Below are 22953 nucleotides of genomic sequence, written 5' to 3'. Positions count from 1 at the left end.
TTATGTAACACTCAATCTATATAACTAGCAATTCCTAAAATAAATCTAAGAAGTACTAGGTCTTTAAAGCTGCCTGGTGACCCAGCTGTCTGATTGAATGCTAGCCAGCAAAGACATCTGAGTTGGAAAGCTTCCTGCTCTTCACATGGGATGGTTGGGAAAAGTTAGGGGCTGTCCAGAACAGAATCACAGTGTGATGGCACAGGTCTGGGGAAGTGGCAATCAGGATTGAATAACATATTTGAAAAAAAGTGTCTCTAGAGTCACTTCCCTTCTATGGGAATTGCTGGAATAGAGCCTGCTGTTTCTAGGACTGCTCTACAGGATGTGAGATGAATGCTGATCTCAGTATTTGCTCTTTGCTGTGAGCCCCTTGGCATAGTTTTTTCATCATTAAGAAGTAAAGCAGCATTGCATGACCTCATCTGGAAAGACAGAGACTCTCAAGGCAGAAAGGAACCTCAGACATGACAGCAATGAAGACCATGTAAGTAACTAAAGCAGGCAGGCAGAGATCCTGCCCACTCTGCAATCCCAGGTCACCATGAAGGAGCTGTCACATCCATTGGCTCCAAAGTCAGTCTAAACAGCACATAAATAACTGCAGCTCCTGGATGGAAGAGAAAGGCAATTAGAAAATAGCTCTGCTCGGAGAAGTGCAATACAAGTTACCCAACACATAAGTATTTCTACCTTAACCATTCCTGTAAAGTATGTTTGCTCTAGAGGAGGGCCAGAGCTTCTCCTTGGTTTCCTTGTATTCTGTAACAGCTAGATAACATAGCTAGAGAAGAAAGGGCTTCAAATTAACAGTAGAAAGCTGACCCCTGCTGTTGGGAACAGGGATACTGATAGAAGATAGCAAGGGAGGGAGGCTGCTGTGCTCCTGAGTGGTGCCTCACAGTTTGTGTAGCTCTCCAATAAGAATCATTCATGAGCATTCCTTCAGATGAATGAATAAAACCGGCTGATGAATGAAAGCAACAGGCTACAGTGCTTGGCAGGAGTGTTGCTGTTTTCATTTCTACACTTTCATATGAGTTCCTCCTCCATAAAGCATCTAATCAACCAATGCTGTACAGCAGAAAATTAATGGTTTCCTTTAGGGAGCTGCCTCACGATGCCAGGGATTACAATGGAATTGTTTGTAAATATTTGGTTAGAAAAAGCAAGTAAAAATGGTATGAACATATGCAAGAATTAACACTGTGTGACTATCCAGTGGGATATTTATAGTACAGAGGTGATGCCAGCAACCATTAACACAGGGGGTACTCTGCTCATACAATATCAGGATTCAGACAGATCCAATCTGTAGACAGCTGATTGACAGCAGCTACCACAGTTTTCAAAGGATACACTGGGTGTTTTCTTCTACTCCATCTCTGCACAGCACACAAAAGGGAGAGTGCTGAAGCATCCTCAGAGTCTTTACGTAAACCCTCAGCCCTGATTTTTCCAGTCAAAACAGGGGATAGTTCTCAAGGCCAGAAAGAACCCTCCTTTCTTGATACTCAGTCCTTTGAAAATTTCCCAAAAAAATGGGTCATGGGTCATTAGCCCACACACGCTCCTCTGTGAATGCTTTAATGCAACAGAACCCTATTTTGCAGAGGTGTTCCCTTCCAGGACTCTCTCTCCTAATAGAGGGACATCAGTAGGGCTGTGATGAGCTTCAAGCTGCTGTACATTCACATCCACACAAGGAATTAAAATAACTCTGCAGAAGAGCCACGGGGAAGGAAGCTGTTCTCCAGGAAAATGCATCCTTACTTGCCTACCTGGCTGGAATGGGAAATCCCTCATCTAATTCCCAGTCCAATGTCTGTCCCTGTACTTCTGAATTTCAGCTTTGGAGCTATAACAAGCCCTCAGGCAAGGTGTGCCAGGTGCACTTGTGCAGGCTTTTGCTCCAGCAAGTGAGTCTGAGAATGGTGAGACAAGCTGCTTAAGAGGAGATGAGGCCCTATCCTCTTGAGCTTTAAGACACTGATTTTAAGTGTCACACATTTATCAGAAGCCATTAAGCAGAATTAAGCCTCTCCAGATATAATTAGAGGCCCACTTCAGCCAGATCTTATATAATTCTTAAAACTCACACTTACTGTATGAAACTAACACTGCAATAGCCAAAATCAAACCAGCATGCTGATAAAAAGATATTTTCAACAAACAAGGAGAAATTTTATCTTGTAATGTAGAAGACAGACACCATCAAACACCTTCCAAATGAATAGAAATTAGATATAATTTCATAGCTAGACATTCTAGTAAACCTAGGCATGAAATCAGAATACAATCCGGCAGTATTTTATAAACATTGCCGAAATGACCTCTCCTACTCCAACACAGAAAATACTCGTAAGAAGTGGTATTACCCTCATCTTCCCCACTGGCAGAAATGGGGCCATTTCCCCAACTGGCAGAAAGCTTTCACTGCCCAGTTGTCTCAGACATGTGGTTTTCAGAATTCCTGACCTGCAGCTGTTTGCTGAAATCTCTTTCCACTGCCAAACTTTTTTCCACTTCATCTGGAAGGCACATTCTGCCCTTTCTCTTAACTAATCCTGCAGTTATGTAAATACGTGTGCTAAGTAAAAGTCAAAATGCATGATTAATCATGCAAATACCACCCAGTGCATCTTGGAGAAAAGCTGATGATTCAAGAAATTACAGAATTTAAATTGGGAAAACAATAGCTTGTTAAAATATGAATCAGCCGCTGCTCAACATAGAACAGGGCCCCAACTGACTGTCATTAGTAAATTAATTGAGATTTCATTTTGGTGGCACCCACCTTGGAAGTCCAGTTGAATGAATTTATACACTGCACCACAACTCAAGAAATAGAATTACAGTCTTAATATTCAGGCTGGGACTTCATGCTGTCAGCTGTAACACCATATGCAAGAAATGATAAGAATTTGTTTCGAAGAAGAAAAGGAAATTGCAATTTTCAGAGCATGCTGTGAAGCCTGGAAGGATTAGAGGCTGTCAGAGATCCTGCAGTACAAGGGGTGTTTAGGAAGAAGCTAAACTCTGATGCCTTTAAAATATGGAAGATCCCACTGGGGCTTGGGGTTTCAGTGCAAATCTTGAAAACTCTTCTGCAAATCTGAAATGTATTTCAAACTTGCCTTTGCAAAACTTAATTAACTTTTCTCAGTGGGAATACAAATTTGGAAAATTACATTAAAAGCCATAAATAATTCAGCCACAAGAGCAATTTAATCTCATTACAGACAAACTGAGGTGCTTTAAAAGAAGCAAATGAAAAGCAAGGAGCAACAAACTAGCAAAGGTAAACCAGACCCATGACTTACGGGGGACTTCCTTTTGTACTCTAGGGATCCAAGGGGAGCTGTGAGCTGGTCTCTCAAGATGCATGAAATACAAAAGCTGCAAGTCCCAAACCCACTGGGATTTACAAAGATCCAAGCCCCCTGGGATTTTACTAAGGTCACAGAACCCCATTTTTTTGAGAATCACTGCCTCTACCTTCATGAAGTGACACTGCTTAGAGGGTCATGCAAGGGGAGACACAAAAGTTGCAACAGGGCTGGCAATTTCCTGAAATCTGGCGTGCTGCAATAGCAGGAAGTTTTTCTTTTCAAGTCTCATATTTATTATTTAAACAAAGTTCTGCTTCTGCTTTGTTTCAGACCAAAGCACTGCTAGCCTTCATGGCAATAAAGGAAGGCTTTAAAACAAACAGATTCCACCCTGAAGTTATACAGGGCAAATAAAAAGGAATAAAGTCTTTCAATTAATCACTAATCTCATTATGCCATGTCATCTCTGAATGATCAGATCTGGCAACACCATGCCACACTCAGGGAAAAATTTCCTAACTACCAAACAAAATTTACCTACTCCCTGAGAGACAAACTCCCAATGCTTTTCAGTAGTAACTTTTCCACTTGTAGTTCTTCCTGTTTTCTCACTTTCCTATGTTATATAACTCTGCTGAAGATATCACAAATCCTTATGTCATTTGCAAAACAATCTTAAATATATTATTTTTATCATAGACAAGAAGATAAGCATTCCATCACTCCCCATGTCTTTAATTTCTGTCTTTTAAGGGTAGTTAATGTGTCCAGTTTAGCAAGGGGCAGATGAAGGCATATAGAGAAGATGCCCAGGGGATATTTTGCATGCTTTATTATATGCGTTCTTATTGATTATTTTCTGCACTATAACATGACATTGAAGTGTTACTGACAAAAGTCTTGCTGAAGTCGAGGTAGACAATATTCACTGCTCTTCCCTCATCTATTCAGGCAGCTGTTTCATCACAGAAGGCAACCAGGTTGATCAAGCATTATTTATCCTTTGTGAATCCATGCTGACCACTTGTGACCACCTTCTTGTCACCTATGTGGTAAGAGATGGCCTCCAAAACGAGGAGCTCCACCATCTTTCCAGGACCGAGGAGAGGCTGACTGCCTGATGGTTCCCTGGGTCCTCTTACTTGGCCCTTCTGAAAACTGGGGTGACATTTACTTTCTTCCAATCCCCAGGCACCTTTCATCATTGCCATGACCTTCCAAAGATGATGGGGAGCAGCCTCACTATGGTGTCCCTCACTTCCCTCAGTGCCTGTTGATGCATTACATCAGGGCCCAGGGACTTGGGCATGCCAAGGTCACCTGAGTGTTCTCTAACATGATTAAAGGAAAGTCTTGCTTCCAGCATTCCTTTACACTGATTTTTTTGGGTCAGAGATCCCTGAGGGCTGTTCTAGCCAATGGAGACCAGTGCAAGAAGGTGTACAGTAACTCTGCATTGCCTGAATTGTCTCTTACCAATTTCCCCACTCTGTTAAGTAACAGGCCCACATTATCCTTTGTTTTCCTTTTGTTATTGATGTGTTTGAAGAAGACCTTCTTGTTCTTGACATCCTTGGCTAAAATTAATTCCAGATTGGCTTTGGCCTTCCTTGTCTCATTTTTACTTGTTCTGTTAACATTTCTATATTCAGTCCAAGTAGTCCATCCCCACTTCCATCTCCTGTGTGTTTCCTGCTTATGCCTAATTAATGACAGGACCTCTTTAATGATCCATGCAGGGCCTCTCATCTGCTTTGCCTGATTTCTTGCTCATCGGGACACATTGTTCTTAAGCCTGAGAAGAAGTGATCTTTGAATATTAACCAACTCTCTCAGACTCATCTTCCCTGCAGGACCTGTTTCCACATATTTCTTCCAAGAAGACTCCTGAAATCCCTATCCTACTCCCAGGGAGCCACTTGCCAAATTGCAGCCACCACACAGGGATTCACCACTGAAGTATATGCTTAGCTTGAAAGACTCTGAATGCAACTGAACAATGCACATCACCCAGTCATATCTAAGCCTGCAACAATAACCTTTTAAAAAATCATAACAGAATTCTGTACAAATTATTTATATGATCAAGTTTTTCAACAGCAATGCTTCGCTACAAAGGCTGCACTCCTGTAGTCAGGATAGATTAACAATAGTTCCATCTTCTTAACAAGGATTGAAAAACTTTTGAGCTTCAATAGCTGATTAACCACAGGAAAGTATGCACTTACTGACAAATAAACCTTACAGAGCCAACAGCATTTCTTATCTGTGTGGCTGATTTCACAAGCATAGCTGCATCTGACAAACAGAGAAAATGGAGAAACCTCTCAAGGTCGCTGTATCCAGAGCCTTTTCTTGGGAGGCAACCAGAACAAATCCACAGCATACCAAACTCTCCCTCAAACTAATGCATCTGCCTACACAAGCTCTAAATAGATCTTATGCCTCCTGGCATTCATCAGCCTTGATTCACTTATGGAGCACTATGGAAGCCAAACTAATCAATTAATTTTGTTTTCCCTTACATGGACTCTCTGGAATTCTTCTGAAGAAAGTGACATACAAATCTGAGCTACTGTGAGGTAAAAAAAAATAATTTTTAATTATTATTTTTTGTGAATCTACCCAAGTTAACAAACCTCATCCTCAAAGTTCTAATGCAAAGAGTAAAATGAAGGCAGAACCTTTGGTCTTACTACTGTTATCTCTCAGATAGAAGTCAAAGCACACAGATTAAGAAATCTACTTTATACCTCATATCAAGGTTTCAACTATGAAATATAGAGCAAACAGAAGGAAACCAAGCCCTTTAAGAGAATGGAAATGAGAGGCAAAGAGAAATGGAAAAATAGCTAAGTATCTAGCAGGAGTAAATACATAGCAGTTAAGTAACACTGGCTTGTGTTTTATCCAGATTTTGCTTTGCTATTTACTGACCTAAGCACTGGATTATCAGGAAAACAGGTCATGTGTCAGGGTTCCATGCAGGTAAGAGATAGGAAACTGATATCCAAGCACAATAACACAGCCAGCAGTACAGGGGCTCTGTGGGAAGTCAGGATTCATCCCACTGTTCTGAAGAAGATATGATGGTGAAGATGGTCAGGACCACTATAGCATCAGGCTGGCAAATTTTTTTTTACACTTAGACTAGAGTGTGAGAAATAGAATTGATTCAAGAACTTTTGCTACAGAAAAGTCAAGCTGTGGTGAAAATGTAACCTTAGTATTTGGAGGGAACGCAAAATAAAAGCATATAGTTTTATGTGATAGAACACAAGCATAGCAACATCTGTGTGCGGGGAAACTTATATTTAAAATAAAGCAAACACTGATACTTTTAAGAAAGAGTGTTTAGAACTGTTTTGCCTGTCCTCAATACCTGTAGACTGTCTTCTCCTAGTGAGTCAATGGGTGTCTCAATATGGATGGTTAGAAAATATTTTGGCAGATTTTCATCACAAGACCATCCCCTTGACATTGACGACAAAGAAAGCTAACCTGTCTATCCTTGAATTCTGCTGTCCAAATGCTAAGAAAAGAATTCCCACAATAGCTTAAGTGGAGCCATTTCCAGAGACAAAGCTAAGAAAGGAAAGGGGTCAGACTAGTTTTATTGAACAGATAAAACTCTACGGTACACAAGTGTTTCGCCTCCTGTGGATAAAAATGCACTAATCAAACTAACTAGTCTACACAGAGAGGTAGGTGGGTGGAATTTAATGGCCTGCAATGCACTGGAGACACAACAGGATGTCTCAGCAGCTCCTTTGATCCCCAGGCTCTAGAAAATTTGTTAATACTTTTTTTTTTTCCCAAACACTCCAATTGAGCTCTTTACTATCTCTAGCATAACAAAATGCTACACCAACAGTTAATATTGTGAGTTAATTGAAAATTATATGTATTAAAAGGTTAAGGTTCAGAAAAACCAAGCAAAGCTCACAGAAGTTATATTACAAATCAGTAATTAAGTCCCCAAATTAAATTAATCTTTCATGTGATACACTTGATGTATTATGGTTATTAGGTTGTATTTATTAACAAAGTTGATAGTGTAATAGGTTCTTTCTCTCCCTGAATATGTGGTAAGCGATATTCAGTATTTGGAAAACAGATTCTAAAGTGTTATTTTCAGTGTAATTATGTTTAATTGACCACAATTGGTGATCTCAATAAACTGGATGCATGATGGCTTAAATTTCTAACACTGATTCCACTAGGGAGGTTTTTCAAAGACTGTCAGACCATGGGGGAGGATATAGATGTTTTGCAAATGAACTTTGAAGCCTCAAACAGCAAACAGTACAGAAAGAAGTCCATAAAAAGGTTAGAAGAGTGAATAAATCAGACTCCTGAAAAATATAAAATAACAGGGACACAGGATTTCACTACTTTAAATGAAGAAATATATCTTCAGCAGACCAAAACTACAGAGAAAAAATATCAAATCTTTAAAATTTCCACATTTTACATTTTCCAGAAGATGGTAATTTACCACATGCCAAAATTAATTGTTCTCAATTGCTCATCTGCTATTAAGAGCCACACATTGTCTGGCCTGATTCATGTAGCTCCAGCTTTTCTTTGATCTTGTTACATCATTTGTCTGCCAGATTAAAGATCCCTTTGTTACATGATCTGCTTTCCCAATACATGGAGTTAACAGACCACAATCCAAAGACTTAATAAGCTTTTCTTTGACAAACTGAACAAACTCAATTCCTTAAATTTGTTTCCCAGGTCAGTTGCCCTGCTCTTAGATCATTCTTTCTTTTTTGAACCCTTCCCAATTTGTCACCCTTCTCCTGGGCATGTCACCAGTGATGAGCATGCCTTCCCAGGGTAATCATTTCAGCATTAAATTAAAGACTTCACTTAAAACTTCTGTCATCTCCTCAATTCCTTTGCAACTCTTCCTCTCCATAGATCCAAGGAACTCTGATGAAGTTCAGTATTGGAGTTTCTACACAAAACTTTTTAAAAATTATTGCTCCTGAAAATACAGCATCCCTCTGTATGCGTACACAGCTTGAATTTTTTTGAACACCGTAACATAGAGTGATGCCTTGTATTCTGCTACAAATGGGAACTAAATTGCTCCTAGGGATAAAATAATAGAATAGCGTTAGACCTAGTTACTAAGGGCTTTTGATATGCTTGCCTAAGAGGCATCTGATTGCTACATTTTATTTCCTATTTTATTCCCCAGCAGCCTCTTCTAATTAATACAATGTATTAATGGAAAATTCCTTTCAGCTTTTAGAAATCACATAGTACAAACAGCACTCTTAAATTAGTACATACCAAGCCCAAGTCCTCCAGGGTGTTCCTGTTTGATTGTGGGCATACTCAGTGCCCATACAAATGTTCTACATCAATTCACAAATAAAACTTACAAATTCCCTTTTAATTCTTCTCTCTCCTTATTCTACGGATGCTTTTTTTCTGTATTGTAATAACCCCCTACAGTAGCAAGTTAAATATAATCAGTTAAAATCACTGGTGACTATACAATCACTATGTTTTATTTACGGGATTGTATTCTTTTTTTCCTCAACATAATTTCACTACTGATATTTAGATATCACTAACTGATATTTAGATATCACTTGTCCCAACTACCATTAATAACTGGTATCACAAGCATTTGAAAAAGGGGACAGTCTTTCAATTTACAGTACAAATACCAAAATATCAATAAAAAATACATTCATAACTAAAAGGAAACTCAGACTCTATAGTGGTACAACACAGTTCTCAATCCTGTAACCAAAAGCACAGAGTGAGCCTCGTGGATCTTTTACCACTGAAGATGCATTTATCAACTTGCATGCTGGGAACATGACTGAATGAAAAAAATTCCAGTTTTTCCAAAGGCTGGAATCTGTTACAGCATACAAATGTATGCCAAACAGCAAACAGAATCAAGATTGCAACATGAACTTCTCTTTGAGTGAGATGTGTGGGCCACATAAATTTCTATCATTCTTTTGTAGCATTTTACTCAGAAAACTTCAATAGCTTCACTATGGGGTCTGACAGTCAGTGCTGCACCTGGTCCAGCACACAGGCCATTATGTGACTGGGGACAAGCCAGCCCTCCTCTCCAGAGCATTCCCCTCACATGAATTGCATGTACACACAGCCTCATACTAGGCAAAGAATTCCATCCAAGCAATACAAAATGTTTTTTCTCTGTCTGGCAAGGTCTTAAATCTCTATTCCCAATATAAAAACAAGCTATGTAGCTTAGAGAAAGATTAGTAAGGATTTCTGCTCCCAGGAGTCTTCTCTGCCTGTTCTGGGAACATAATTTAAATACATAAACATATTGGAAGAGACTTTCTGAGAGCTGCTTCAAAGATGTGAATTTTTTAGGCAGTATTCAATCCACTTGGTGCTTTTAGTTGGAGCTCTTCGGTCATTCATCAGAAAATACCAAATTTAACTGCAGCTTGTTATGTAAATCCATTCCAGACTATGTTCCACATTCTGCATCACAACCTTTAAATCTACCACTGCAGAGAAGAAAACACAAGCAAACATCTGGCACATTTTGTAACACTGAGCCTTCTTAAGCCCACAGCCTATACCGTTAAATCAAAGTTTTCAGGCTTTCTAATGTTCTGCTTCTCAAACATACATTTCTGTCCTTGTCACAAGGCTTGCCTGTCATCTACAGGGGTATGCTGTCAATGATGACAGGAATTATAGGGCATGCAATCATCATTAGGTGGACTAAGTTTAGACTTCAAACCATGTTTTAAATAAAGTATTATCTTGCACAGAGGTAGACTAATAAATTTCTAAAATTATTTTCAGTTCTATTTTTTTATGATTTTCTAATGTATCAAAGAGCCGGACTTCTTAAATATCCTTTTTGGCAAAAATGTCCAGCCTTTAGATAGATAATTACATCATGCAGTGGGTGAACACTGGCTGATGCACAGAACACAAAGGGTTATGGTAAATGGGATTACCTCAGGCTGACAGCTGGTCTGTGGAGGGGTGCTTCATCTTGGGCCGAGTGCTCTTCATTGTCTGCACAAACAACTTGGACACAGGTCTCAAAGGACTGTTAAGAAAGTTTGTCCATGACACTAAATTGGAAGGAGCTGATGTTTCCCTCAAAGGCAGAGAGGCTGTGCTGAGAGACCTTGACATATTAAAGAAATGTGCAATCAGCAACTGTATGAAGTTTAACAGAGACAAGTGATGGAGTCTCCTTCTGAGATGGGGCAACCCTGATTGTACAGACAGACAGGGGAATGAGAGGTAGAAAGCAGTGCCAGGGAAAGGGACCCTGGGCATCCTGGTTGATGAGAAGCTGGACATGAGTCAGCAGTGCCCTGGCAGCCAGAAGGGACATCCCTGTCCTGGGGACACCAGGCCAGCTGGGCAAGGGAGCAAATTGTCCTGCTCTGGGTGCAGCTTTGGGTGCCACAATAAAAGAAGGATATAAAGCTACCAGAGAGCATCCAAAGGAGGGCAGCAAGGATGATGAAGGGCCTTGAGAGGAAGCCATGTGAGGAGGGGCTGGGGTCACCTGCTCTGTTCAGCCTGGAGGAGACTGAGGGCAGACCTCATTGTAGTTACAACTTCCTCATGAGAGGGAGAGGAGGGACAGGCACTGATCTCTGCTCTGTGAGCAGTGACAGGACCTGAGAGAATGGCCTGAAGTTGTGCCAGGGAGGTTTAGGTTGGATATCAGAAAAAGGTTCTTCACCCAGAGAGTGGCTGGGCACTGGAATAGGTCACAGCACCAAGCCTGACAGAGCTCAAGAAACATTTGGAAACACTCACAAGCACATGGTTGTGTTCTTGGGGATCATCCTGTGCAGAGACAGGAGCTGGGTTTCCATGATCCTTGTGGGTCCCTTCCATTTCAGGACATTTTATGATTCTATGGTTCTCAATTGTTATTTCCATAATTTGACTGAGATCTCATAGAAAACTTGAAGGATTTCTCTCAATTTCAGGAACAGCTAACAAGTAGTTAACATTAATTAATGATCACAGACCTCAACTGTATGCAGTGGGCTTCTTTCAGTGTAGGACTCCAATCCTGCTGAATTATCTCACCTATTATCTGGATCCCTAGACCTAAGGAGAGGGTAAATGTCTTGTCAAAACTACCATCCCTCTTGTCAGGACAACTGGTAGAATAACTGTACTAGCAAAAGTATGAATGCAATCATTCAGCATCCAGTTAAGTATATACTAATATTTGATTTAAACTTATATGGCATTGAATCAGCAGAAAACACACTAACTAAATTTAAAAAATCTCACTGCCAGAGCCTATATCTTGGTTGTTTAGAGCATTAGCATGTGCCACCCTTTGGGAAAACACTCTCAGAGATCAAGGAGTGAATAAGAACTGGGAGACATTTAGATACATTTTTCTTAGAGTGCAAGAGCTCTCAATCCTGATACTCAAGAATTTGAGTAAGGGAGCCAAGGCTTAGCCATCATCATCACAATAATCTCTTCCTTGTCTCCTCAACATTTAGCACTTTCCACCCCATTTTACACTGCCTGATAATTAACTCTGGAGGCCAAGGAAGACATGGACTTGTTGGAGTGAGTTCAGAGGAGATCACAGGCATGATCAGAGGGCTGGAGCATCCCCACTATGAAGACAGGCTGAGAGAGTTGGGGCCACTCAGCCTGGAGAAGAGAAGGCTCTGGGAAGACCTCAATGTGGCCTTCCAGTACTTAAAGCAAGCTTATAAAAGAGATGGAGATACCTTTTTACATAGGCAGATAGTGACAGAACAAGGTATAACCTTTTTAAACTGAGAGTTTCAATTCAATATTAGGAATAAATTCTTTACTGTGAAGAAGGTGAGATACTGGAACAGGTTGTCCAGGGAAGCTGTGGATGTCCCATCCCTGAAGTGTTCAAGGACTGGTTTGATATCCTAAGCAACACGATCTAGTGAGTGGCATTCCTACCCAGAGGCAGGGGGATTTGAATTGAACAATCTTTAACATTCCTTTCAACCCAAACCACACCAAGATTCTATGATGCCTTGTGTCTCTCAAATTTGTATTTGGCTGAAAGATATTTTGCTAGAAAACAAAATATTTGCCTAGAATAAATCTCTGGGGCTTGAAACAGGCTGTGTACAAACCTAAGAGGTGTAACATGAAGCTCATCTTTGTTTTTATTCAATCTTTTGAGTGAGTAGTGGATTGGGAATTCACTACTAATTATTTTTTCCACTATTTGTTTTCTAGATAGAGGGAAATGAGGCATCGTGAAAAAAAGAGGAGGCAAATAGCATATCTCTATGCATATCTCCTCTCAGTCCCTGCAGAATGACTTTTTCCCTCTGTGAGTGCGCTAGTTTTACTTTTCATTTTCTTGATTCTAATCTCTAATTAAAGTGCCTGATTCTGAAAATGCCTATAAAGTAGAGAGGCAAACAGGAAAAGGCAGTACCTTGCTGTAAAGGCCATTTGGTTTATTTTCTCCTCTTGCTGAAGCATCCTAAGCATGTCCTATTTGGGAATACCCTTACTGCAGTGACCAACCATCCATCAGCCTCACTCAGTGCAAGGCAGTAAATAAAAGAATATCCAGGGTCATTGGACAGTTCATTTGAGAAATGGGAAAATACACGACTGCCCAGTAAGTATGCCCAATCTCCCTGTATTTACCTGTCTCTATGTTTCAGGAGAGTGCAACCAGAGCTGCTCCATCTTCTGTGTTCCACACTTACTCTTCAGCTTTGGGGAGCCTCAGGACATCTACTAAGAGCCAGCTCATCTCCATGAAAGCTCTGGTCTGGATTTGACACCAATTTAGTTTGATCACAAAGTTCCAGTAACTCTTACTTTGGATGCAGTCACATCAGCACAGGGACCCTGTGCCAGCACTGCTTATGCTGATTTTACACTAGAAAGTTAGAACAGTATATGTATCTTTATGTGCTTTTCTTCTGCCTACATAGAGCCCTACTTCAGACTGTGAAGAACTGAGTAGACATCTTTGCCCAATATCTCAGATTGCCAGTGCTTTATGTTTGAGTCTGTACTCTTCAAACACCCTTGAGTGGAAAGTTACATCCATTAAATCCAAAGAAACTGTGGGATAAAATACATTGGCCACAGAGAAAATGTTTTACGCTACTCAGCTCATGTGTTGACACTTGGAGCTGCACAGAAAAAGCCACCTCTGAAGCCTGTCAGAGGCACAATTGCTTTTGGAACATGAACTGAGGCGATGGCAAAGACCTGAGCTTGTATTCGTAGTGTTCCCATCAGCAAGGCAGAACACAAGCCCAACACCCACTAGTGGCTCTGAACCCTGCACTGCAAGTTGTCACTGTACCCAGAAACCCAGCAATCTCATTTATGCAAAAATAAAAACAGAAAGACAGCTCCTCCTCATGGGAATAAAAATTAGTTCCAGCCAGGCAGCATAAACCCTGAATTGCAAATTACGATGACAATATTTCCTTGTTCAGAAAAGCCTGTCTCAAAGAAACACCATTAGCATCAGAAACCCCATCCAAATAAATCACTGGAGAAGACTGCAGAAATAGGGTACAAAAGCAAGGGAGAGGCTAGGACTCTCTCAGTAAAGAAAGCACCCACCACTCTGGAGTGGTGCCAACCCACAGTAAACAAGGGATCTTTAGTTTCAAAAAGTACATTTTAGGCAGCAGGACAAATGTGTTACTTGTGTTTTGGCAGCGCTCCCAAATGCCTGCTGCACAGAAGACTGGTGATGTAATAATGGCCACAGCAGACCCAAAGATATCCCAGTCGTTGTGTGACTAAAGGATCATTTCCTCTGGGCTGGATTTATCTCACCTCACTTTAGTCGTTTAAGAGACAACTAAAGTGAGGTGAGATGAATCCAGCCAGGTGCTCTGCCTCAGCTCACTTGTGAGGAGGGATCATCCCTTCCAGAGAGCCACTTAGCTCCTCCCTTGAGCATCAGGATGGGTGGCCTCTGGATGTGCTGATCTCTCCGTGCTGACTAAAGGGGGAGTTGAGAGCTGTTAGTTGCTCTCTGAGAAACTCAGCTGTTAGTTGCCTTCAACAGGTTGAGACAAGCTACGCCCTCTGTCTTCTACAAAAACGGGGTAAGAAGATTTCTGGCTCTCTTGCCACCTGCATGGCAAACCACTGAGTTAGAGTCTCCCTCCCGTTGCATCTCTGTATTGCCTTTAGTACAATGAACACAGGTATAACTAACTAATACTTTTGCACAGCCCAGAAAGCATACGTCTAGCATGGTCTTGCCTAGAGTACAAAGTGTATGAAATTAAACCAATTAAATGAATAGGTTAGGGAATAGGTTAAGCAGGGAGATTACCTTCCTTGAGCTTGTATCCCTCCTCTGCCACCTGGCTGGCAGGGCAGTGGGAAGGCATTGCTAAATTCCTGCACTCTCTCAGCACAGAGAGTTGAGAACAATAAGATTTTGCTGTGCTGTACAAGGCAAGGACATCCTGAGCACTTCACACCATGTTTTTTTTTCCAAAAGCTGATTCTAATCTGCTTTTCAGAATAGCTGCTGCCTGCTGAATTAAAAAAGAGTGTCAGGCCAATTTAGGCATCTTGGCAAACTAACAAGAACATTTCCAGACTCAGATGGAGTGAAAGTCAAAAGAAAAATGTAAATTTAAAGGGAAAATGAAATTTTGCAACATTGCAAGCAAAGCACAGTCCTTACCAGTGTAAATCAAGACAACCCATCTGGTTCCATTGTCAGAGCACAGAAAAAGATGTAAGAATAAAGACATATTTTGGATGATATCAAAGGTTACTGTTGCTAGTCTAGCCAAGTATCTTACACCAACACATGTAGCAATTGTTTAAATTGAGAAGGTCAGTCTGTCCCCTTGTAAGTACTCAGCTCCCTGCAACTCACAGCTATCAACTTACTAAATCAGGTGGTTTATCCCTCCAACAGCAAACTGGTCCTCCATGCATCTATCTAAACTCTTTTGAAATCACGTCTATTTCTGCTCTCCAGACCACAAAGGAAAAAAAAAATAGTTCAGCAATTCCATTATGTATCACATTATCCTGTTTTAAATTTGGTTTAGTCCTACAATAATTGCTGTCTATGCCTATGTATTTCTGAATGTTCATGTTGTGGAATGGAAAGGCCTAATCCCTGTATTGAGTCAAATCTCAATTTATTGCTATGAAATTAGGTGAGTTCTTGCTATGAGATGCAATCCATACCTCAGAGGATTGTCTGAATTGATCTCAGAGCACTTGTTAAATATTTTAAATATCTCAGTGATTCTTTTGCATTTAATACTTACAAGAACCATACCCCACTGCAAATAGGTCCTTGTACTTTGGATTCCTGTAATGAGAAAATGAATATAAGATGGCATTTATTATTAACCATGTAGTTCCACAGCAATACACAGTGTTTCACACATTAACTTCAGAGTTCATTCTCACAGGACTCCACTCAGTCTGAGGGTTCTGCCCTTTGACCGTATGCACTAATAAAGTTTGTGAGCAACCTGTCCAAAGTCATGATGCACAAAAAAGCAGAACATCAGAAGATCAAAACAGTAGATGAAAAAGACAAAAAGACAGACATGTCAATCTCCAGCACTTCTTGGCCTATACATTTCATAATTGCAGGAAGTTTACTTTTAAAAATTAGATCTTTGAGGAAAGCAAAAAGGCAGGAATATATAGGTTTCTATCTTTCAGTGGCAAGAATTAAAGAGTTTCTAAATCAATAAACTCATTTTTCGTATCTGTTATTAAATTATGAGAGATGCTTTCAGAGACAGCTATCAGTTCATAAACTCTAGATCACAACCACAAATCAGGAAGGGAAATTCCCTTCTGACCCAGCTGGTGAACATTGTATTTCCTGTGGTAAATACTGGCAATGAGCAATTAGCCATCTACTGTGTCTTCAAAAGCCCCTTTACTTGAAAAAATCTACTCTCCCCACAACCTCTGCTGTGGGTGGTAGATTGCTGCAGGTAGGATTTCCATGGGACAAAGATCAGTACTGTTTGTTACCTCTGAGCTCACACAGCACAACCAGTGCTGTGTTGTGAATTCAATTCCATGAAATGAACATATGTGGAAATTATCTATGAGTATTTTCTCTGAATTGCTACTGTGAATTGATAAACCCACTTCTCTTTTCATTTCTCCTTTTTCATTTGGGCTAATCCCTAGGCTTCCTAAAGCTCTTGTTCTTTTCACTAAAGACACCATCACTGCTAAAAATGAGAGAATAAAAATTGAATTAGAAAAGCTTATTCCATAAAGCAATTTGGAGTAATTCTTCCAATTCCAGAGTCATCATTCTCTTATCATTTCCTGGAGACAAATTTAACAGTAGTATAAACTACCTATTAAAGATGCCTTTTCTCCCACTTTTACTTCCCATTTTGACTGTTATCTGTAATTCTCACACAACTGCATGCATGATACTCTCTTACATAATACCACAGTGGCTCGAAAGGCAGAAGATGGCAATCCTGCTCTGTCTCTCCATAGATTCTCCTTATCAAGGCACAAATGTGCTTACACAAACAAATAAGAGGAGGCCTAACTGCGGGGGAGCACAGGGCAGGGTCTGACTAGGTGTCTCTCATGCTTAGTGCATGAACCAAGCCAGTTCTGAGGAGCATCAGGCATGTTAAAAAGTGAAAGGACTCATTTGTGTTGGTGATAAGTGGGTTTTTTTTCCACAGTAATAACCATAGCAATAATATCTCAGAACAAAAGAGAGTAGATTTGCAAGCATCAGTGATCATTTTTGGACTGACCAAAATGTGTGAAAGTGAACTGCAGGGCAAATGCCTACCGCACTGAACTGTGCAAGATCCCAATACACAAATACCTCTCTTGTCTGGAAGGGAAGCCCTTGCATGGGGAGTGGCTCAGGTCACTTGGTCTGCTCAGCCTGCAGAACCCAAGACTGAGGGGAGACTTCACTGCCCTCAAAATGTCATTGTGAGGAGGAGGGGCAGACACAGATCTCTTCTCCATGATGAGCAGTGACAGAAGCCACGGGAATGGCATGAAGCTGCATCAGGAGACAGCTACATTCAATGTTATAGAAAGGTTCTTCACCCAGAGGGTGGATGGGCACAAGAACAGGCTCCCCAGGGAAGTGGTCACAGCACCAAACCTGACAGGTCACAAGAAGTGTTTGGTCAGCACTCAAGTACATAGCTGGATTTTTGGGGCTGTCCTATGCAGGGCTGATTCCTACAGCATACTGTTCAAAGATATGACACATCTATCCCAGCTTTTCTAAGAAAGGACTTTTCTTTGCCCTGTTAACCACACTCACTTTGCCCCAGTGCTGCACAGAGCCTGCTCTGCCTTCAGATTCTGCTGAAGGGCACAAGCCTGTCACATTCAGCCTTACACAATCTTCTCTGCAACCAGAAGCACCAGGCACGTTTCAGTGCTGCCCAAGCAGCCGACTATAACAAATCAAACCCGTTTTCCCTGAGAAATCAGCCCTGCCTCATAAGATCCCTTTACATTCCATTCCATTCCACTCCCCTGCGCAACACTCGAGATTAAGTTTGGAATGAAGATACTTACCAGGAGAGGGCAGTAACTGCAAGTTTCTTGGTTTTTTCATACTGGAACTTCCAGAGTGGGAGGAGGGTGCCATTCTGGCCTCTGTATTCATCTGATGCATCCTCAAAATATTTAAAATCTAAACAAACAAAAAAATCAAGGAAAGGTCCCAGCATATAAATCAGAAATCAATCAGCATAGTTCAGTGTCAGGGAAGCTTTAAAAGACAATCTGTTATCCTCACAGCTTCTGCACAACCCAACTGTTAGTGTAAAATCTGTCTCAGTTCTTAAGTACTGACTCCAAACCAGCAACTCAGCCCTTTAAATGCATTTTAACAAGTTCTCTCACACATAAGAAAAATGAAAACCAAACTGATGATCAGCAGACAAAGAATTAACAAGAAAACAGAAGCCCTGAGCAAGGTGCGACCTCAGGCCACTCCCAGGCTGGACATGGCTCTTCAGAAGGAAGCTGAGCAGACGCAGCAAAATTACTTTTGTAAAATGACATCAAGACTGAGTACATTGCCATGGTTGGTATCTAGGCAGGGATCAGCTCTGCTGTGGCTGCTGTCACTAGCACCTGCATCCAGGAATGAAGTACCTGCTGAGGGAAGGAAGTGCTGCAGGGAAGGCAGTGCTCACCAGACCTGCTGTCCCCAGCCAGCTCAGAGCAGGGCTAATGTGCCATGGTCTTTGCTTGCCCATGGTCTGATGTACTATTTGTCCTTGTGTCAGTCAGCAGGTTCCTAGACCTGCTCATTTTAGTTGTTTTTCTACTCTGTTCTGTCCTGTCCTTGCTGTGGCTGTGGGTACTTATGTGCAGAACTAACACTTGAGACTTGAGTTAGAAGCACCTCTTAGCGGCCCATACCTTGTGCAATGTCATCATATGTGTTCAGGTTCACCATCCGTTCCGCTATTTTAGCAGCCCTTGCAACCATGCTTAGAGAATCGACGTGCTGAAGAGAATAGAAAGGAAGAGAAAATGTATTTCCTGTCTGTTTACAGGTGCCTCAGACCTCATGTGACTGAAAAACCTGAGTCCTTTGATCTTGAATACAGATTAATTTGAAACGTGTCATACCAGAACCTAATGATACAAGCACTTAAAAAATGTAATCACTTTATTATAAATTTAGCAAGACGTCATCCACAGCTGAGCTACAGTAACTTCAGTGTTTGCTCCTGATTTAGCTCAATACAGGTACTCACCTCTAAAAGTAGATAAGAGTCTTGTCTTTCAGTGTAACTCCTGATAGGATGATCTATAAGGACACAGATGATTCCTATCCCATCTCACTGTTCATCAGATTTGGTGATGAAATCAGAGGGGTTTGGTCATGCATGAACACTCTCTCATCTCTACCTGGAGAGCTCTAAGGTCTCATGCATTAAGTAAATGTCACAGGATTTAGGAGTCCTTCGGTCAATAACTGGGTAATTCCAACCTGATCCATTCACACATCCATGGACACGTGGAGAAAAGAGAGCCCAGCAGGGGCTGTTTGCCTGTCAGCAGCTGGCTGGTTCATATGCCTATCTCACAGAGCCCTCTGGCTGATCACTGTATCTTACTAAACTCCATTCTCAACTGTTTTTTGTGAGTGTGCTCTCTATACTCTGTGTGTAAGTGTGACCACCAGTGAAATCCAAACTGGACTTACTAGAAAGAAGGACAAAAAGCCTAGGTGCTAGAAGTGGGAAGGACAAAGCCTGAAAGTCCACAGTGTTGACCATATAAGTATGTCATCACAGCTCTGTGCAATGATGTCAGAATGCCAAGGCATATCCAAAGTGCTCTGAGAGCTTGCTGCTCCAAGCACCTGAATCCCCATCCACTACTGCTGCCCCAAAGCCCCACCAGTGTTTCAAAGCCTTTAATCTTAAAGCCCCTGCTATGAACTGATAGCTGCCAGCACAGTAAGATTTCCTTCTTAGTGACAACACTGGGAAGAAACATGCCATCCTTGACACAGCTCAGAGAGTGCCCTGAATAGGAAAAGAAAAAGTGAAACGGGTTGACCAAACTGCACCACACAGTCACAGTCAGAACTAAGAACATGACCTCAGATTATGTCTGTCCCTCTGCTTCTTTCCTAAGCTCTGCAGAGACTCAAGTGAGATTGAGTCTCATTCAAACAGCACAGAATTAATAGGGCTACACAGAGATGAGCGGACAAAAGAGAAAAAAAATTCTATAAACTGCTACATTTTTTATAAATCCATGGTTTGCTTACACCTCCAGTAATGTGTGCAGTCCTCTTTTCCTAGAAAAAAATTAAGTAGAACTTGAAACCAAGCTCAGAGAATGGAAGCAGATCAAGGCAGGGGATTCTGCCCCTCTGCTCCACTCTGGTGAGACCCACCTGGAGCATCCAGCTCTGGGGTGCCAGCACAGGAATGACAGGGAATGACAGGGAATGACATGGAATGACATGGAACTGCTGGAGTAAGTGCAGAAGAGGGAAGAGGCCATGAGTATGATCAGGGGCTGGAGCCCCTCTGCTATGGAGACAGGCTGAGAGAATTGGGGTTGTTCAGCCTGGAGAAGAGAAGGCTCCGGGGAGACCCTAAAGCACCTTCCAGTCCCTAAAGAGAACCTACAGGAAATACAGGGAAGGACTATTCATCAGGAAGTACAGTGACAGGGTGAGGAACACCTGTTCTAAAATGAAAGAGGGTAGATTTGGATCAAATATTAAGAAAAAAATTCTTTACTGAGAGTGTGTTGAGGCCCTTACACAGGTTGTCCAGAGAAGCTGTGGATGTCCCAGCCCTGGAAGTGTTCAAGGTCAGGTTGAACAGGGCTTTGAGCAACCTGGTCCAGAGGAAGGTGTCCTGCCAATGGTACAGTGGTCAGAATGAGATGGGCAGTGTCAGTGGAAAGCAGATTAAAAATTAAAAAGAAAGAAAACAAAAAACAAAACAACCTTGTAAATGCAGAAACAATATATTATTCAATCAGGGTTTTTTCTCCAAAGCAGGAAACTCTCATGAAACTCTCAGGAAACTCATGAATCCAAAAAGTTTTAAGTCAGCTTTTCTGTCAGGTAGCTATCCTGTTAACAACACATCTATGACTACATTTTTGACATTATAAGTGGATGAGAGTAAGTTATTTTCTCTTTGTATCCTGTCGTGTTTCGGATTTTATTTATTCTGTATGCTACTAAAATAAATCTTCAGAGGAAGTGCTAGGACTAATTTCTCCTTCTTTAAAAAAAATTCTTTTTGAAACACACTTTTCCACCTTAGGCCAATTCTGAGCTAGCTAGCCAAATGCAAGGAGAGCTCATAGGATACCAGGTTTGCTTTGTTTATTTCTGTGCATAAGTTATCTTTAGAACAGCAATAATGTTAATTGAATCATATGTAAAATGGAAAATGGGCTAATATTTCAGAAAAAAATGTCTTGGTCTTGCTCTGTAATTCCTTATGACTAACTGCCTCATACTTGCCTCTCAGCTGCTGGCCAGTTGCAATGTGTGACTCCCATAAACTGAAGCATGAAAAAAAGCTTCTACTGGTGTGTAACTGCATATCCAGGAGACAAACCCCACCCTGAAATCAGTGCAATATCCAAGTATACCTCTAGCAATGTATATACTGTAGCTAGAAGAGCCCCTGGTTTGCAAAGAAAGAAGCACAGTACAGGGGTGTTGTCATTGTTGCCCAGCCAATACCTGAATGCAAACACCAACTGTAAATCCCAAATAAAGTCCCCTAGCTGATATCATGTCAAGCAGTTATTAAATTCCATAACTGTACTCATCTCCTCATTTTCAGTCTTCGCTTTTAATTCTGATAAACTGCAAACAGAATATTGAAGACAGGGGAGTTGGTAACAATTGCACTCTTCAGGATGACCAGGAACAGGTGAACAATAATGTGAAAGTGAATTGCATTCTAAATTCACCTGTTACATGAAAATGATAGTAGCCATCATCCAAGAGCTTCCAAGTGCTATTTTGCCCCTGTGGGCTGTCTCACCAGGCACATCTCAGACAGGGATAATGCTATTATGAGGTAGACAAGTGAGACAGAACCTCACATGATTCAGGAATGCACATTTCTCCGTTAAATATAAATTTTGTTTGGACTTCTTATGAAAATGATCAACCACCTCCCACTGCAGAAAGTTCCTGCTTTGATTTCCTATTTTAATTAATTTTTTATATTTAAATTTTTATATTCCTAATTGGTTGACATCATCAGTATTTCTGTTGACACTCTCCTCTTCCTTAGTAACTCTCCTTCTCTCTCTGTTATCCAAATCAGAGTCCCTACCTACCTTTCCATTAACAGATAAATATGTTAAAATTTTCTAGTGTTGAAAATTCAAGCTTTGATTTCTTATGATATTTTTTCCATATCTATGTAGTTTGCAATCATTGAAAAGCGATGATCAAAACCACATATCCCTGCCTACTCCTGAAAAGGTATCAGCTCACCTTACATAACACAAATATCTTCTCTACTATTCATCACAGGGTAAATTCCAACAGTGGACTCTCATAGCCACATCACAGCTCCCCAACCAACATGAAGCTGCTGGAAAAACAAACTCATGTTTCTCTCTGTCATTACAGAGAGAAATGTAATGACAGAGAGATAAACCTGCTCTTTACCAAATATTGTTTTGATACTCCAAAATGAAGTCTTCCACTCCACCAGTCCCTCTCAAGCTGTAATAACAACTTCTCTGGTCTATCTAATAATTGCCTAATAGCACAATAGCAATAGTTTTGCTATTGCTAAACAGAATTCCAGCTAGATTACTTTTCTTCTACTTTGCTTGTTCAAGAAAACCGCAACTTGCTTTTCATTAAAGAAAGAGATGAGATTATTTGGACACAGCCTACCTTTGGTAAATATGTGCTATTTTATTCCATTTCATATTTAATCCCTGTTCTGTATTTTTTTCCTCCTCATTAACTCTGTTGCCCCATGTGCTGGCAAAGGTCAGAGTGAGGGTATTGATTTTACCTCTCTTGCATACATGTCCTTGTTATGGTCTAATCACATTGCTCCACCCCTCTTTGCATAGATTCATTCAAAATCCTTAA

The 22953-nt window shown here is 40.9% G+C and overlaps 1 protein-coding gene across 1 annotated transcript in view; it reads right to left on the bottom strand.

Moving 5' to 3' along the window:
- DNAI1 (dynein axonemal intermediate chain 1) overlaps positions 1 to 22953 on the bottom strand; it is a 137449-nt gene that overhangs the window by 88015 nt on the left and 26481 nt on the right. Inside the window, exons 10-12 of the mRNA XM_064735753.1 lie at positions 18759 to 18846; positions 17904 to 18021; positions 15629 to 15672 (exon numbers count right to left, since the gene is read on the bottom strand). Of these exons, the coding sequence (XP_064591823.1) occupies positions 15629 to 15672; positions 17904 to 18021; positions 18759 to 18846 (250 nt within the window). The remainder of the gene's footprint in view (positions 1 to 15628; positions 15673 to 17903; positions 18022 to 18758; positions 18847 to 22953) is intronic.

Source organism: Zonotrichia leucophrys, chromosome Z, assembly GCF_028769735.1.
Source record: "Zonotrichia leucophrys gambelii isolate GWCS_2022_RI chromosome Z, RI_Zleu_2.0, whole genome shotgun sequence".
Lineage (NCBI taxonomy): Eukaryota > Metazoa > Chordata > Aves > Passeriformes > Passerellidae > Zonotrichia > Zonotrichia leucophrys.
The sequence above is the reverse complement of the archived record's forward strand: the minus strand, read 5'-3'. Positions and strand labels throughout refer to the sequence as shown.